The 16,382-nt window shown below is 50.5% G+C and overlaps 1 protein-coding gene across 1 annotated transcript in view; it reads right to left on the bottom strand.

Annotated features, from left to right (window-relative positions):
- Positions 1-3,593: 3,593 nt before the first annotated feature.
- Positions 3,594-16,382, bottom strand: part of LOC108920338 (ephrin type-B receptor 4-like) — a 34,515-nt gene continuing 21,726 nt past the window's right edge. The window contains exons 5-17 of the mRNA XM_018729023.2: positions 14,287-14,442; positions 12,769-13,104; positions 12,367-12,491; positions 12,072-12,240; positions 11,667-11,766; positions 10,591-10,655; positions 10,355-10,468; positions 9,105-9,352; positions 8,192-8,407; positions 7,164-7,313; positions 6,319-6,512; positions 5,619-5,777; positions 3,594-5,127 (exon numbers count right to left, since the gene is read on the bottom strand). Of these exons, the coding sequence (XP_018584539.2) occupies positions 5,019-5,127; positions 5,619-5,777; positions 6,319-6,512; positions 7,164-7,313; positions 8,192-8,407; positions 9,105-9,352; positions 10,355-10,468; positions 10,591-10,655; positions 11,667-11,766; positions 12,072-12,240; positions 12,367-12,491; positions 12,769-13,104; positions 14,287-14,442 (2,141 nt within the window). The 3' untranslated portion in view covers positions 3,594-5,018. The remainder of the gene's footprint in view (positions 5,128-5,618; positions 5,778-6,318; positions 6,513-7,163; positions 7,314-8,191; positions 8,408-9,104; positions 9,353-10,354; positions 10,469-10,590; positions 10,656-11,666; positions 11,767-12,071; positions 12,241-12,366; positions 12,492-12,768; positions 13,105-14,286; positions 14,443-16,382) is intronic.

Genomic DNA, 16,382 nt, shown 5'->3' with positions numbered 1-16,382 from the left:
CCGCACGCCTTTCCTGTTCTGGGAAAGCGGAGCCTCCGGAGGGAGCGCGGTACGGCGCGGCACGGCGCGGTACGGCACGGCGCGGCGCGGCACGGCGTCCGGAGACACGGCCGTTTGAATTCTAACAGACCCCGAGCCGATTGTAATCGGAGCCTTGGCGGAGTATCGATCCGCAAGTTCAATTACCGGTGCGGCCGAACCCGGGGCTCCCCGTCGCCGGTGACAGCGCTAACTCGATTTGCCTCCGATTGCGTCGTTCGCCTTCTGCACGCAAGCCACCGTTTAGCCGCACGTCAACATCGCTGAGGGGGAAAGCGTAACAATCGTTGCGTTTCCCAATTTATCTACTATTCCCAGGCCATTTTTTTCCTCGAAAAAATTCCAATGTATGCAGGTGAGAGAATTAGATGAGAAGGAAAACAAAACTTTCTGGGTCTTTTTTCGGCGCTCAAAGAGTCGCGAGTCGCTGCTGCTGTCGTCTTAGCGCTCCGGCATGAGATGACACTTGACAGCCTTTCCGAGCGTTTACCCTCATACATAAGACCTGATGTGCCTTCATTATCCCGGTGACACGCAGTCGGAAGTCACAAGCTGAAGGATAATGATTGGGGCGAATGAGTCATTCAGGCTTATTCTTATTTCCGCAACACGAAGCGAATTGACTTACCGAAATCTCTTCCTTCCATCCGCATCTGTAGCGCCGATGCACGGCGAACGCCGCGGCCCAGACGGGATCCGCCGCCGCCGTCCGAGGCGCTCGAGGAACGGCGAGGGGCTGTCCGGAGAAGGCCGCGGGCCGCCGGACGCCGGCTGTACCCCAGACCTCGACCGAGAGATCGGCGACGTGGCCGCACGGCACGAACGCATAACGAAGGGCGTGGCCGTGCGGGATCGCTGGAGGGCGAGGGGCCCGGGGTCAAAGGTCAAGAGTAATTGCACTGGGTTTAGTTACGAGCCAGCGTGCCCAGGACATCTCGAGGTTAGAGGCTAAACTATATTGTAATGTCTTTAGCGTAAAGCGACAAAGGTTTTGGACCGATTTCTCAGACTAATCCCACGGGGTGCTCAGGTTTCCTCCCACAGTCCAAAGACATACAGTTCAGGTGACTTTAAATTACCCTTAGTGTGTGAATGGTTGAGCAACTGTGTGTGTGGGGACTTGCCGATGGACAGGCGTCCTGTTCAGGGTGCACCCCGCTCTCAGCCTTATGCCCAGTGCTTCCGGCGTGGGCTCTGGAGCTCTGAGGCTTTGCTCAGGCCAAAGCGGTTACCGAAATCGGATGAATGGTTGGCTCAGTCCCACTGCCGAACCGAACGACACCAGCAGGTACGTTCCTTTCGAACCCGCCTTCGCTAATTTCCACGGTGCCCGGCCCGTTTACCTCAAACGAACGTAGTAGTACTCGGTCTAAACCGAACAATGTTGTAGTTGAAGCAAAGCAGGCCACGCCCACGCCGTGCGTCGAGGACGTGAACATAACGCACATTTAAATTTGCGTTACGGCGCTGCCTTCGCCGGTGCCCACAACCACCGAATTAAACACAATAATCCGTCCACAATCCAATTTGCATTCGGTTTGCTGAAGGGGTATGAAAATAGGCGGCAGCACGAGCGCGGCGCTGGAAAACGACCCAAATGGGAGCGCGCCGACGCACCGGCGTGCGACCGGAAACGTCCCGACGCTCGGTGCAGGAGGATTCGGTTCCGCCCCCCAGGGCCCCTTCGGTTCGGATTTTTCCAGCCGATCTGCCGTTCTTACCGTTACGCTGAAGGACCTGCGACTGGACCGGCGGGAACCGGGCCTGTGAAGTCCGGCAGAGGGCTTGAGGAAGCGCTGCCTTGGATTCCAATGAAACTGCCAGAACCCTCATGGGGTGGTGGGGGGGGTGTTTACAGAAAGACAGACAGACAGACAGCAATAAAAAAATACCAGAGATAAGAGGTGAAGAGGAAGATGGCAATAAAGGAGGACTAATGTCTTAACGACCATCTTGGCCCGGCACAGGCAGAGCGATGCGATGCTGCAGGAGATAAACGCAGGAACGGAGCGCAGACCAGACGGACAGGTTGACGGATGGTTCCGGCAATAAACATGGGCGAAGGGAAAATTAACGGCTCCGTGCAAACACTCACCATCTTGACGGGCATCTGGACAACTTGAAGATTTGGGAGATGAGAGATGATTGGCTGCTTGCCCTGGGGACGCGAGGGAAGGCGGCAGGGTTAGGGGTAGGAGGTGAGGGAGGGATTTTGGACCTTCGCTTTGTTTCTTCTCCCTCCTTCCATTGGTCCCCTGGGCCCTGAACCCGCAGATGAGGGGGGCACATCCTCACCTGAGCTACCTCCCCCCCGCCCTCCTCGCTCCATCGGTGCGAGAGCAAAATACGGTGGCCCTGAGCCATTAACGTCTGGCTGCCTCTTATCGGTGCTCTTCACCCTCACCGACACACAGGAATGCAGGAATGTCGAGTATCGTGACCGCAAACAGCGATGGGGGTGCTCGGCGCTGTTCGCTCGGCGATCGGCAGGAATGCGCCGTAAACACTCACCACAGAGCGTGACACCACACACACGTTGCGAGCCGCTCAAACCAAGACTTTCTCTAACCGTACTGTGGTAAAGTGACCTCCGAAGGCGGGCCTGGCACCGCTTTCATGCTGATTTAAAGTTTTGGGACAAAGACCTCACCAGCTGCTCGGTCGTGAACCGACTGGCCAGAACACTGGCACAGTAACAACACAGTTCTCCGGTATACGCGTTACTGTATGTACCGTCATGGGAAATTTCTCTCTCTTTTTTTTTTTAAACACGTACCTGAAGAAAGATACGCCTCTCATGTTCCTTTTTGAGTCAACCTTGTTAGCAAACCGGAGACTTGGAGAGGTGACACGTGAGAACGCGGCTCTGCCTTTGTTTAACAGCACCCATCTGTGCTCCTCGGATTGAATGGGGAGCGTGACGAGCAGAGGGGATAATGTGTCTCTGGGAGGACAGCGAATGCAGGCGGGAGAGGCAGGGAGAACAGCGCACACACACGCAGCCTCACTCATTCTCACTCAGAGTAAGAAGGATGGAGAGTGCGGGGGAGATACAGAATGGGAGGGGACACAAAAGCAGGAGCCAGAGCCATGAGTGAAGAGCAGAAGGAGACGCAGAGGGGCCTCTGTCCTCTGGCCCCAGGAGGAGAGGAAAGGAGTAATTTCCACGTCCCGCTTGGACCTGAAGCCTCGACCTTCCTTTAAGTCAGAGCCCTGGAAGGTCAGAGCACACGCTGGTTCCACAACAAGCAGCTCAGAAACAATTATGTGCTTGGACGGCGTGGTGCAGTTGCCTGCCTAGGAGACTAGACCAGGCAACAAAAACTGTCTCTGTGTGTGTGTGTGTGTGTGTGTGTGTGTGTGTGTGTGTGGGGTGAGGTGGGGGAACACTTCACAGACGACCATTTTTAGCCATAAACACAGAACGGACAAATAAAAGTTTTACGAGAGCCATAAAGACAGAGTGTGTGCGATGGCCAATGACGCGGCGGTAGGAGAAACAGTGCTGTGAATCTTTATTGTGACCAGACACAGAGATTACACACTGTCAGGAGCCACTGCTCATCCCATACATACAGAAATTTATACAAATAAAAGGAAACGAAATTTAAAAAAAAAAAAAACACAATCATTGGTTTATAATAACAGACCCTCAATGTGAAGATCAGATTTATTCTCCCAGAATTCCAAGGGCACCAAGGAGCCCACAGACGTCGTTCACACATCGAATGCCAAGAAGAATCTTCGTTTTCAGGGTGGGGGGTGCAATCCAGTATTCAGTCGTACCCGTCACGGGGTACAGCACGCTCCAAACAACATCTGGACAACGGGGACGGCAGCTCTGCCTGAGGACTGCTTGTGAAACACAGACTCCGCCTCCTTGCATACCAGCAACATTAAACAAACCCTGATTTATGGCTTTCATGAACAAAGTCAACGTATAAAAGTTGGATTCAACAGTATTTGCTTGGTCTCTTTTGTGTCCGCGAGTCCTCTGCAGGTCTCCCTCTGCGGAAAATGGCGGGGAGTGGAACCCCTGCCCTCTTGGAAGGTAAAAGGAGGAGGTTCGGAGGAGAGGGTGCTGTGCGGGAAACGCTGAGAAATTCACTAGTGGGATAACCGTGCCAAACTCCCCCAGGCACACAAGTGCTAACACGTCTCAGGTTTGCCCCAATCCTGCATCATCGAGCCACAGTCCAGCTTCGTAGGGAAAATAAATGTGATAAACCGTGAAGTTGCCAGAAGGGACCCCAGAAGCTCAGATTCAAGCAGCATCCAACATCATTAAGTAGGTTGGTGGAAAACGCTGTGCTTATCCTTTGAGCGAACATGGGCTCATGTGTCCAGGCCTCTTCAGCTGTTGCTTCATTATACGTTTAATGTATATTGCCATTAATTAAATTAAAACAAAGTCACCACAATGATTTAATCTGCATGCTCTGCAGTGGTGGAATCCCTGCTCTGGTTTGTGTTTACGTAGTTTTTGGGCCAACCTGTGGCTGGGACTCCCATGGGGCTATGTATGTCTACAAGGTCCCAAGGTCACGTTCTGCTCGTTCTGAATGCTGGCTGCGGACCGGCTGTGGGCGCTCCGTGCTGAGAGCGAGAGTCCCGTTCCTGCGCCCTGCCCGCGGCTGCTTCGAGCACCAGTACCATACACGGACCTGCTATCGGCAGCATCTCCATCGTGATCCTGGGCAACCATCTTGTATGGATTCTGCCCTTGAGCACCAAGGACCCCCAGTGGGGCTCTGAGGCTGTACCCGGCTGTGATTTGCTGTAACAGCAGGATGATTCCTGGGCAGTAAAGAGCTGGCAGGTTATGGGGAAGCTGAATGGAAATGTAGAAATCCAGCGATGATGCAAGCTGAGGAAGAATAAAACATGTGATTGCAGAACTTTGGAGACAGAGTTCAGCTGGCTGTAGAAAGACAGTCCAGGCTGTGAAGGAGGGGGCGGGGCGGTGGTAGACTGCAGGACTAAAAGCGCATGGTGCCGGGGCTCCCGTTGTGTACCCTGATGACCTGCAAACTGGAGAGGATCTTCTTCTGGTGTCCGGCCAGGGTGACCCCGATACGTAGGAGGTCCCTTGCAGGGGAAGGAGAAAGAAGAAGAGATGAATATCAGTCTATCAGTTTGTTTTCTCTATCAGGCACTCCTCCCCCGGGTGCAATGTGCACTGGAGAGACAATGGGGGTAAACACTCCAGAGTACTCAGTCATCTCAAACAAGGCAGGGATCGCACAAGACCTCAAAAGGAGAGAGAGACAAAGGGATAGAGAGAGACAGACGGAGACATAAACAGTGGTCTGTTTCTGACTCCCTCTGATCCGGCTGCTCCCACGCTGAGCTCGCTTCGCAGAGTGGGAGCTCAAGCCGCCAGAAACAACAAGACAAGCACACAGGTGTGACTGGGTTGCAAACAACCTGAAAGAGACAGCTTCTGTCGACCTGGTTGTCGTGTGCTGGGGCAATTTGCCATCGGCCACTTGCTTTGCTTAAGGCCAACCGTTAATAAGATGCAATCCCGGACATGTGCAAACGGGAAAAACGCCCTCACCCAGCTGCTGTCAACTCACTCTGTGGAGATCTGGGAGAGCATCTGGAAGGAGGTGAACCCAGCCTGGAGGAAGCCCTCTTCGTAGCGCTCCATCTTGATGGCCCTGAGCCACTCTCCAACAGAGTTGCAGGCAGAGAGAGGCGGGGGTCCGCGCTGGTCCAGCAGGGGATGAGACGGCCTGGAGGGAGGAGGAGAGAGAGGGGCATTTGAGCAAGGGCTCACATGATTGACAGGCAGCTGCACAGATTGACTGAGGGGCGGAGCCAGTAAAAAGGAGTGATTGATTGGGCACAGCTGGATATTGACTGTTTGAGTGACAGGCCAAACAGCACCATATGCTAACTCCACCATAACAAAGACAGCTGAGGAGTGGTGTCGATTAGGCACACATGCAGCCCCGGAAACTGTATACATATGGTTCCCGACAGCCCTGTTTCATGACCTCGGTCTTTCTGTTCCAGACCTGACTTTCCTGCTGCACTCTGAGCTCCTTGTCCAGAATCCTTGCCAAGTCATTCTTTAACAACACTTACCAGCTACATTTTGCCTTTATGAGTCAAGTGAAGTTCACTCATTTCCCCCAGCGCATTTATTTAGGCAGGCTGAAGGCAACGCTCTGTTTTACACCCTTTACAAATGCCTCTGCCCTGGAGTATGGAGAGGCAATCCGGATTTGGTTCTGGTCTTTATGGCGTAAACAGAAAATAAATGCAGCTCACCCCGCTCCGTCTTGAGCCACAATCTTGAGTGAGGCGGGGTTGCGGATGAGCTTGTCCAGGGCGCTGACTATGGCTGCAAAGCGAGGTCGAGCTGCACGGTCCTTCTGCCAGCAGTCCAGCATGAGCTGGTGCAGAAAGGTGGGGCAGTCAGGTGGAGGAGGCAGGCGGTAGTCCTGCTCAATGGCGTTGATCACCTGGTGGGGGGGTACAGAGCTCATCAGAGACAGGATCTGACTCCATTACACTTCACTGAAAAGGCTGGGAGTGCGAAGGAAGGAAAGAGCGAGACGCCCGTCAGGTGAAGGCAGGGGGTCCGAGACAACCAGCAGGCTGCTCTGATCCACCCAAGCTCTCCTCCTTTTGTCATCAGGTTCTCACTGTTCTGGGGAAGCTTTGCTTTTCCAGCTGAGCACTCAAAAGCCAAATGTACTCTTTTGCTGGCCTGATTGAAGCTCTACAGGGTGGCATGTGGTGTAGCGATCCCATCAGTAACACAAAAGTAAGAGTGTCTCTAAAGAGAGCTTGGAATGGCTTTGCCTGCATCCTCCAGAACAAAAAGATTAGGTGGTTGTGGTGCTGATGGTCATGTGACTAGAGATGTCCAATCAGAGAGGTAGGAGCAGGACTTTGGAAAGGAGAGATGTTTTAGGACTAGTCCTGCGAGTGACAGATTTACAACACACACTGGTATATCATCAGGAGACATGAAGTATGTTGCAAAGTAAAACTAAATTACAAAGAACAAGTTGTGATAGTTCTGGCAGGTTGCAGGTGATCAAATAGCAGACCAACTGGCATTTGGAGATGGGGGGGCCAACACGTGACAAACAGACACAGACGCTTACATCCTGGTTGCTCATGTCCCAGTATGGTCGTTCACCAAAGGACATGACCTCCCACATGACGATGCCATAGCTCCAGACATCTGAGGCAGAAGTAAACTTGCGGAATGCGATAGCTTCAGGGGCCGTCCAGCGAATGGGTATCTTACCCCCCTGGGTCAACAGGAGAGCATGTCAGAACTGAGTCCATGTCCCTTCAGCATTGAGGCACATTTTGGATTAGTAGCTGATGTGGAAGAAAGGCAAGAAGTCTTGCAACTAATAACACAACTGCAACTGTGATCAAAAGGTTGGAGTTCAAACCCCACAAGGGAAAGAAAGGTACCATCCTAATTTTTTCAGATAAGCAACCACACTGCCATTTCGTATAAAGTGTCTGGTAAGCAACTTAATAAAAGCGTGCAGTTGAGATCTATTCTGCGAGTCAGTACCATACCGTGGTGTCAGCTATGAGACCCCTAAAGTCTGTCGGGTTTGTAGGGTGCAGGGGAGGGGGGGTCACGGCTCTGCAATCTGACCTTGGTGACTGCCTTCGGCAGACCGCATTAGCGCAATCGTGTAAAGCGTTGCTGAGGCCGGAGAGCTTCTCGGTCTGCAGCTTATCCCAATTTTCGGCAGCGTGAGGCAGCCTAGTACCGGGAGCGCTCAGCTCCCTGACATGATGTGGACCCATTGCAGGGCCACAACCCCAATCTGTTTCCATCGGTATGAAAGCCAATCGGGAGCGCCTGTGCATCCGACAGGGCCACTGATCTTGACCTGAGAGGACTGCGGCACTGGGCAGACACTAACCACATGGCCAGCCTCTGACTGGCAGTGTATATGGGAAGGGCGTATGGGACCAGAACTTTGGGGGGGTAATTATAGTAATTAGACAATTGATGGAGGCTGGGGAGGTGATGGAGGAGATCTGGTTATCAGCAGCATTGCACAGCAGGGGTGGGAGAAGTGGGAATGTAAGTACATTAAATCCTCCAGTGCTCTGTGCCTGCTGTCAGCATGGTGTTACTGTTAGCGAGTCTTGTCCATACCAGGGAGCTGGTGTAGGTTGGATCCGAGGAGTTCTCCTGCAGGAAGCGCGACAGGCCAAAGTCGGACACCTTGCACACCAGGTTGCTGTTGACCAGAATATTCCTGGCAGCCAGGTCCCGGTGCACGTAACTCATCTCTGACAAGTACTTCATGCCAGAGGCAATTCCCCGCAGCATTCCCACCAGCTGGATGGGAGTAAACTGCCCGTCGTTCTGCTGCAGGGAGACCAAGGAGGGGAAAAAGTGTAAATACACTCACACTGCATTAGCAGATGTGATAGTAACACTGGTGCTAACATGAATCAACACCTGTGTTTACCATGTAGTTAACACCTGTTGATAAAGTGCAGCTATGGATACTACATCTGAGCATATATTCTCGCATTTGAGAAAAACTGACAGTTGGAGGACAGAAGACTTCATTTTTATGGGATTATTATCGAGCTAAAGGAAAACTTCTCATTCCGACTGTGAAAGAAAGCTGAAGAAAAATGTATTCATTTAGCAGGCCCTCTTCTTCAAAGTCACTTATAATGTTAAGCGACCTATAATTATTAACTCATTTATATAGCTGGGTAATATTTACTCAAGGAATTTAGGGTAAGTATCTTGCTCAAGGATATTACAGTTGGAAGTGGGATTCAAACCTGCCTCCTTTGGGTCTAAAGGTAACAACTCTAACCACTACGCTACCAGCTGCCCAAGACATCAGACATTAACATATTACATAAGTTCTCTATTAGACTGCTTAAGAATCTCAATTTGTCAGTGAAGAAACAGGGACAGAGGTGGGTTAAGAAAGAGGTAAGAAAACAGGAACTGAGGGAGAGATCGATCAAGGCGCAGCAAGACGAAGGCAGGTGAAGGAAAGATGGAGGGAGAGAGAGAGAGAGAAATAGCAAGTGACACGCACCCGGAGGAAGGAGTCCAGTGCGCCGTTCTCCATGTACTCAGTGATGATCATGACGGGGCAGCTAGCAGTGATGATTCCTTCCAAGTGAATGATGTTGGGGTGCTGGAACTGGCCCATAATGCTTGCCTCACTCAGGAAATCCCGTCTTTGCTTCTCTGTGTAGCCGCCCTTCAGGGTCTTGATGGCCACATAGTTCTCCTTCTTTCCAGGGACCTTCAGCCTTCCCCGGCAAACCTCGCCAAACTCACCTTTAACAAGCAGTAACACCAAACTCAAAGCTAGTATCATTTTACAGTAGGTCCACCTGAGCGATACAGAAGCATCTGGCAGTTTGAATCCTTTCTAAAGGTCAGCCATATATGCACTAACAGTAGAGATGGCTAGCGCTTCCTGCTTGACCTGTTCTACCTGTGACTGGGTGCTGCGAGTCTCAACGGCAGTAAGACACATTTCAGCACTATGATAACATTACAAGAAGATAATGTTAGAGGTAAGGGAAGGAGTGGGGTGGGGGAGGCAGGAAGAAGTTATTACATTACAATTCACATGGGAGACAGTGACAGAGAGAAAGGAGGTAGCAGTCTGTCACAGCCCGAGGGGGGAACTCAAGAGTTCTCTTCAAAAAAAAAAGGAGAAAAAAAAAAGAAAAAAAGGGCAAGGTTGGAGATTTAGTTACACTGTCGCCGTATCACCATCAGTGGTATTTTTCTCCATCTCTTGCATTCCAGCACGGGAAAACTAAATTACAGACAGGCCCGAGGAACTCTTGATAGCTAAAGAAAGCCTTCCTATCGTTTGATCCTCGGCTCTAATTTGCCCCCAGTGCTGACTTTCAACCTGAGCGTGTTTTCCAGCGCTCCCTACCCCTTGCTCTTTTCCAGATCCCTCAAACACAGGGTGTGTATGATCCACTGCTGTGCTCTCTACACAGCCGTCCTTTCACTCCACAGGTCACACGGCAGGAGATCCGGAACCAGCTAAAGAAACTGGCAGGAGGAGCAGAGGAGGAGCAGGACAGAGGGGCAGCACATCGCTTGCTGTTGCCAGGTGGCGCGTAGGGGTCATCCAAAACCCCCTTGCCCAGCTGAAATCACCACGCTAGGGTGGTACAATGCCAGGTATTTTCAACCACTCGGAACTCTTTCTCAGAGACTGTGGAGTTTTCAGGACAAACTACAAATATGCTGAAACTGTGAGTAACTCTACACAAATTCGCCTGTAATGTTTTTCATGCTGAATGCTTAACTCACCGGCTCCGATAACCTCCTCGATCTTAACAAAGGACACGTCGATCTCCTTGGCGAACTCTCTCACAGCCTCGTTTGGGTCTTCATAGGTGAATGGGTCGATGTACACCTTGATACCTGTACACACCAGGAAGGCACATTAAGTACACTGCAAGGTTGTGTGACGGACATTATCAGTTGAGCTCAGATTGAACCATAAATATTTTCCTTTACTATGACAGGTGTGTGGTGGAACTTACCCTGGCCCATCAGGTACTGTCCATTCTTGTCACTTAGTTCAGGGTCCTTCATGCGGGAGTGTTTGCTGTGTTCAGGGAAGGACACAGGGCCAAGACGTGAGCTCCAGAGCAGTGACCCAGGCAATTACCTCAAGCAAATCATTAAATGTTAGTTTGTCAAAACTGTGCTAAATGGAGGATAGTGAAAACACTCTTTTACTGTCTAGCCTTCCCATAGTCTCTTACTTTTACCTGAACTCCTCAGCACAGCCAACACACACACACAAAGGGTCAGAGACTCTATCCTTTAGCCTCTGATTCCCCCTCATGGTGCAGACTCCTTCAACGCTGCGTGTTTTAGAGGCCAAAGCCCTCTATTAGCGCATTAGCGGGGTGACTGTTGCCAGAACACGTCCAAGCAAATCTCCTCCAGCAGTACGAAAATAGACACGGTGTCCGCCCTGCGCTACTGGTAGCCTTGCTCTGCGTGCGTGTGTGTGTGTGTGTGTGTGTGTGTGCGTGTGTGTGTGTGTGCGTGTGTGTGTGTGTGTGCGCGCGCGTGCGTATGTGGTCACTCTCAGGGTCACTCCTATTGTTCTCCTGGCTGGCTCAAGTCCTGCAGGTTGGCTCTGCGCTGCATCCTGTCCCACTCCCTACACAGCCAACATTCCCCCTGGGCTCTCCCTCTCTTTCTCACACACACACACACACACACACACACACACACACACACACACACACACACACACACACACACCTCTTGCTCCACTTCAGGTACCATGTATCAGTAAACCACCAAAGAGCCAACCTCATTTTTCAAGTTATGAAACAACTTGACCTGAACTTCAATAACACATTTCAAAAAAGCATTAATGTTAAAGAAAAACAGCAGGCAGAAACATCCCGAAAACAAACTAAAGTCCTGTTCTTTAAATTGTTCAACGCTGCCCCACTCCCTCACCCAAAACAATCAATTCTCATCACTCTCGCACTGAAGAGATTTCTCTATTCCACTTCCCTCACTTGCGCCTCCTCTCTCCCGACTCCCCCTCAACATTCTGCTCATCCCACCACCTGCCACCAGCCCTCTTCCTCACCGTATGCAGAAGATGGCGATGACGATGACTGTGATGAGGAGTAGCAGTCCCATGGCAACCAGCACCCCAGTGACCAAAAGCTGGGAATGTGAGCCATCGTCTGTAAGTGGGGTGGGGTGATGGGAAAGGATTAATTTCCGAAATACATGACAAAATCATCCATGCAGAGTTTGGCGCGCGCGCACACACACACACACACACACACACACACACACACACACACACACACACACACACCACACAATCAATAGGAAAAAAAGAAAAAATGGTAAAGACAGTAACTTCAAAAGTTTTTCATAAAATGGGAACAAAAAATAATTTAAATAGCATGAAAGGGAAAAAAAAAAGGTTGGAATCTAAGAGCAACGGGCACTGTAGGCGACTGAAGCCATGGCTTTTCCTTACCGTTGGGTAGGGTGTGGAAGGACATAGCTGGGCTGAAGTTGCCATAGCCAGCCATGGTGCGAGCGCGGACCTGCACCTCATACTGGGTACTCCTGCGCAGGTCGGTGAGCACCACCTGGGCACTGTCACTCTCCTTGTAGTGCCATGCATCCTCCTCATTCCGCTTCTCCTGGAGATGGCACGGAAAGGACAGGAGACACGGTAAGGGAATGGGATGGTGTAAAACAGGAGGGTGAAACAAGGAAGCAAGTGACAAAGTAGAACGAGATAAAGGGTGGAGCTCCTCCCATCTCACTTTCTCGCAGTAGCGAAGCTGGTAGTGGAGGATGGTGTAGTGAGACTGCTTGGGCACTGGCCAGCGAAGAGTTAAGCTGCTCTCAGTCGCTCTGTCACTCATGATGCCCGACACCAGTACAGGCACTGCAGAAAAGAAAACGTACATGTAATACTTAGTATGTACTTTTCTTACTACCTTAGCATCTGCTTCTGCTTAAGGGAACAACTGCATTTTTAAAATGTCATGCCCATGTTCTTCTTTCCTCTCTCAAGAACCCTTTCTGAAGACCTGAACCTCAAACCATGTGGTAACCATTGCTTTAACTGAGATGATCTTCAGGTGACTAATTTTCCCAGGAAAGTCGATGAGAGGGAACACGGCCCCGTTATCCCTTCTTTGCCAACTTGGCGTCTCACTCACCATCTCGGCTTGTCGTGATGTTGACGCTCTCGCTGGAGGGTTCACGGCCGCTGAGCTGGGACACGCCGTTGAGCGCCTGCACTAAGAAGATGTAGGTGGTGTGCGGCAGCAGGCCCCAGACCACAACACGACGTGTTGTTAGGCCGTGCTGAGCTGGCCGGTAGCTGACCCTGTCCCCGCAGGAGGTGCAGCGGCCCCCAGGGACCCCACAGCGCTGACACTGTACCCCGTAGCTTAGATCCCGACGGCCACCGTTGTCCAGGGGCTCGCTCCACTCCAAAGTCACTGACGTATCATTGATCTGCGTGACGATGCTTCGTGGTGCTGAGGGAGGAGCTGCAGGGGGGACCAAACCATAAGAAGGCAAACTAGTGGGTTTCCATGTTTCCTTAACACATTTCCTGCCACCCAGTTTGACTGGCAGAGCTTACTGTACTTCTGTAAATCCAGAAGTGCAGCAAACTGGCTCAGCGACCGGACTGGGAGGGGTGCTACTAACAGCACTTACCCAGATTCTAAAAATATCCTACAGTACAACTGGGTAAAGTGTTAAACTGTTCAGATTACAGTCTGTGAGTGAGTGACAAAAATAAACTTTCTTGTATAATTAATTTATTTACAAAAGTGGGAAAAATAAAACTGAAGCAGATACATTTAAGTGTGTCTTGATTATATCGCTGCAGGGTTCCTCCTGGGGCATGACCCAGCAACAGTCAGGGCAAAGAGGCAGGGCCTGAAAAAATAAAAAACCTGCCTGCACAGTTATGCAGTTTTTCCATCGCATTATTAACCTTGCAAGTAGAGAGAGAACTCTCACCATCTCATCCTGTTATCTTCATGACTGAATTTATTAGCAACAGAAAAGTTACAAACCGGATACAGTAAAACTGCTGTAACAATAGGGCTGTGATATTGGAACAATTTCTTAGAAACCATTTAAAAAAAAAACTCCAGCTCAACTCTTGACTGAATGCAACTCACCAAAACCCAGAGCATCAGACCGCTGTTAACACAACACAATTGCATTATATCCAACATGTTACTTGGCCATCAGCTTCACTACTGGTGACTTTGATGAACCAATGCTGGGCTTGCAAACACCTACAGCTCTGCTCCTCTCATTACATAAGCTGAAGCACACCAATTCTCCTCAAACAAGTCCAATTAAAACAGCCCGTTTCTTTGAAACTTTAAATAAATACTGAGTTGAACTGAAACTCCTAGATTGGAAGCGACACTTCATTTTGGGGAGTCAGTTTCCACCCCCTCTTTAGCTCTGGGAGCGAAGTGCTGAAACCCATTTGAATGATAATGATAATCCCGACAGCAGCGGAAACGCAGCGCTGAGGATGAGGCAAGGGGAGGAGGAGAGGGGCGGACAAAAGTTCTCGAAAAGGTGGAAACGGCGGAAGGAGATCAAAAGGGGAGAGCGAGACTGACGCTGCAAGAAAGAAGTATTACCGAGGAGCTGGGAGAAGGACGGATGACAGGAAGGAGGGAAGACTATGAAACACTCACTGGTGCAGGCTGTCGTCGGAGCATCGCTCTCAGCTCTGTAGTACCCCGGGTGACACAAACAGGATGATGTTCCAGCACTCACTGCCTGGCTGTGGGCAGGGCAGGGTGAGCACAGGCCAGACCCCTCCCCAGACTTGAACTGCCCCGATGGACACTCTGAAAGAATCAAGTGCTTTAGTCACATTTAGTCCCTTGAGAGAGAACCCAGATTTACCCAAACTAAGCAGATTGGGCTCAAATGACTGATTAAAATACATATATAAAAAATTTCAGTTCTGTTTTTTAAATTACTGCCTGAAAATAAACACTATAAAATAGACACATACTCTGACTCTCCTTATACAGAGCCCTTTTGCACAATCCCCCTACTTTTGTCATAAAAACACATGAATCAAAATGCTGCATATGGTGGTTTACTGGGGGAAGAGATCCAAAAGCACTTGTAGGCACTGCTGTGTGTATATATATTCCTCTCACATCCAGCTTTCACGCTGAGAAATAAATAAAGTAAAGCTATAAATCAAATCTGTTCCAGTGAGACGCCGCGAGCATTGCTACCTCGTCCGAAAAGTCAGGCAATCTGCACTGGGATTGTCATAATTACACACAGAAATGGCACGCGTACGCGTGTGCAAACACACACGTACACTCTTGCACAAAACACCACTTTCTCAGACACATGCGTGCGCACACACACATGCTTGTGTGTATTACGCAGGAAGGCAGACAGAGACCTAGCACAAACACTCCTCCGTTCTCAGACGGCAGACAGAGCCGCACCTGAACCATTTGATGCCGAATGATTTTTGAACTTGAATCACTGTGATTCACTGGTGGAAACGCCTCCTGGCTTACAGGATTTCCCCTCCTCCTCGCTAAACACTCTTTCTTGTTCATAGCCGTCTCCCCAGTGTGCCACAAGAACAAGTCTGGTCAGCATCATGCATCAGCGCAGAATGCCGTCGTCAGTAGGGATCCGCAGCCCCGCAGAGAATATCTCCACTGCGGGCACCACCTGCCCCTGGGTGCCGGCTGCTGTCACACGTTCTGTCAACATCTTTCTAAAGTGTGTTTGGCGAGGGGCAGGCGCGGGGTGCAGTGCACTGCCAGGATTCAGCACGGTCTCCTCAGTGACCAGCAGGACTCCCGGGTGCCGATTAATCATAACCAAACAAAAGAGAAAGGTGTTGACTCAGTTTGCCGGGAAGTTACATGTCGGCAGAAAAAACCTCAGCGTGTCAGTCTAATCTGTGAATAAGATGACATCATTACAATTCAAGAGGCCTTCCTTTCCCAGACAGTATAAATAGGCCCCTCTTTGTCAAACATTCGGCAGCCATAACTTTTCCTCCGTTTTGTCTGCAGGCCGAATTTCCACAACAATACATGTTAAGTGGAGTGTATCGCGCGCTACCTGTAAACACGCTGACTGGAAACTGGAGTTTATTAACATCTCAATGAGGACGGCGAAGCACAGGGCCGTCCGTAAGACTGACCCGGCGCTGCTTAGGTCTGCTGACACCACACTGCGAGAAAGTATCACACTGCAGTTTAGGAATACACAATAACAGCATAGGAGGTTGTGGCGGGCTGCCAGAGAAGTTTACTGCATGCAGACCTGCTCACCCAGACACTTAAGTACATTAACCTGCCACACAGAGAGATTTATAAACTGCACACACCAGTTGACCACAGAGTTTAGGCACGCCGGCACTTGATTAAAACAAGGGGAGTAATAGTCCTGAAGAACACATCCTTTAGGGTTGACTGAACAGAGCGCCGCATTAATACTGTAACACAAGGGGAGACACACGGCAAAGAGCGTGCCGAGCACGGTGTCGCACTAAGTGCTCCGAGTTTATGCCAGCAGAGGTCTGAGCGGCACATATGTGTACCTGTGAAATGTTAACACTGGGGCCTAATGGAGGGGTGTTACAGAGACCTCCCATTATCTTGCGCTTGAAATCTGGAATGTAACCCTGCAGTGACCTGGAATTTGCATGTCTCCAGAGGAAGAGTGAGAAGCAGTGGGGGGAGAGAGGGGTGGTCGTGCAGTCAAGACACCACAATGGAACAAAAGAACACAATAAACCCAA

The sequence above is a fragment of the Scleropages formosus genome, chromosome 21, assembly GCF_900964775.1.
Source record: "Scleropages formosus chromosome 21, fSclFor1.1, whole genome shotgun sequence".
Taxonomy (NCBI): Eukaryota; Metazoa; Chordata; class Actinopteri; order Osteoglossiformes; family Osteoglossidae; genus Scleropages; species Scleropages formosus.
This window is presented reverse-complemented; position numbering and strand designations above follow the sequence as displayed.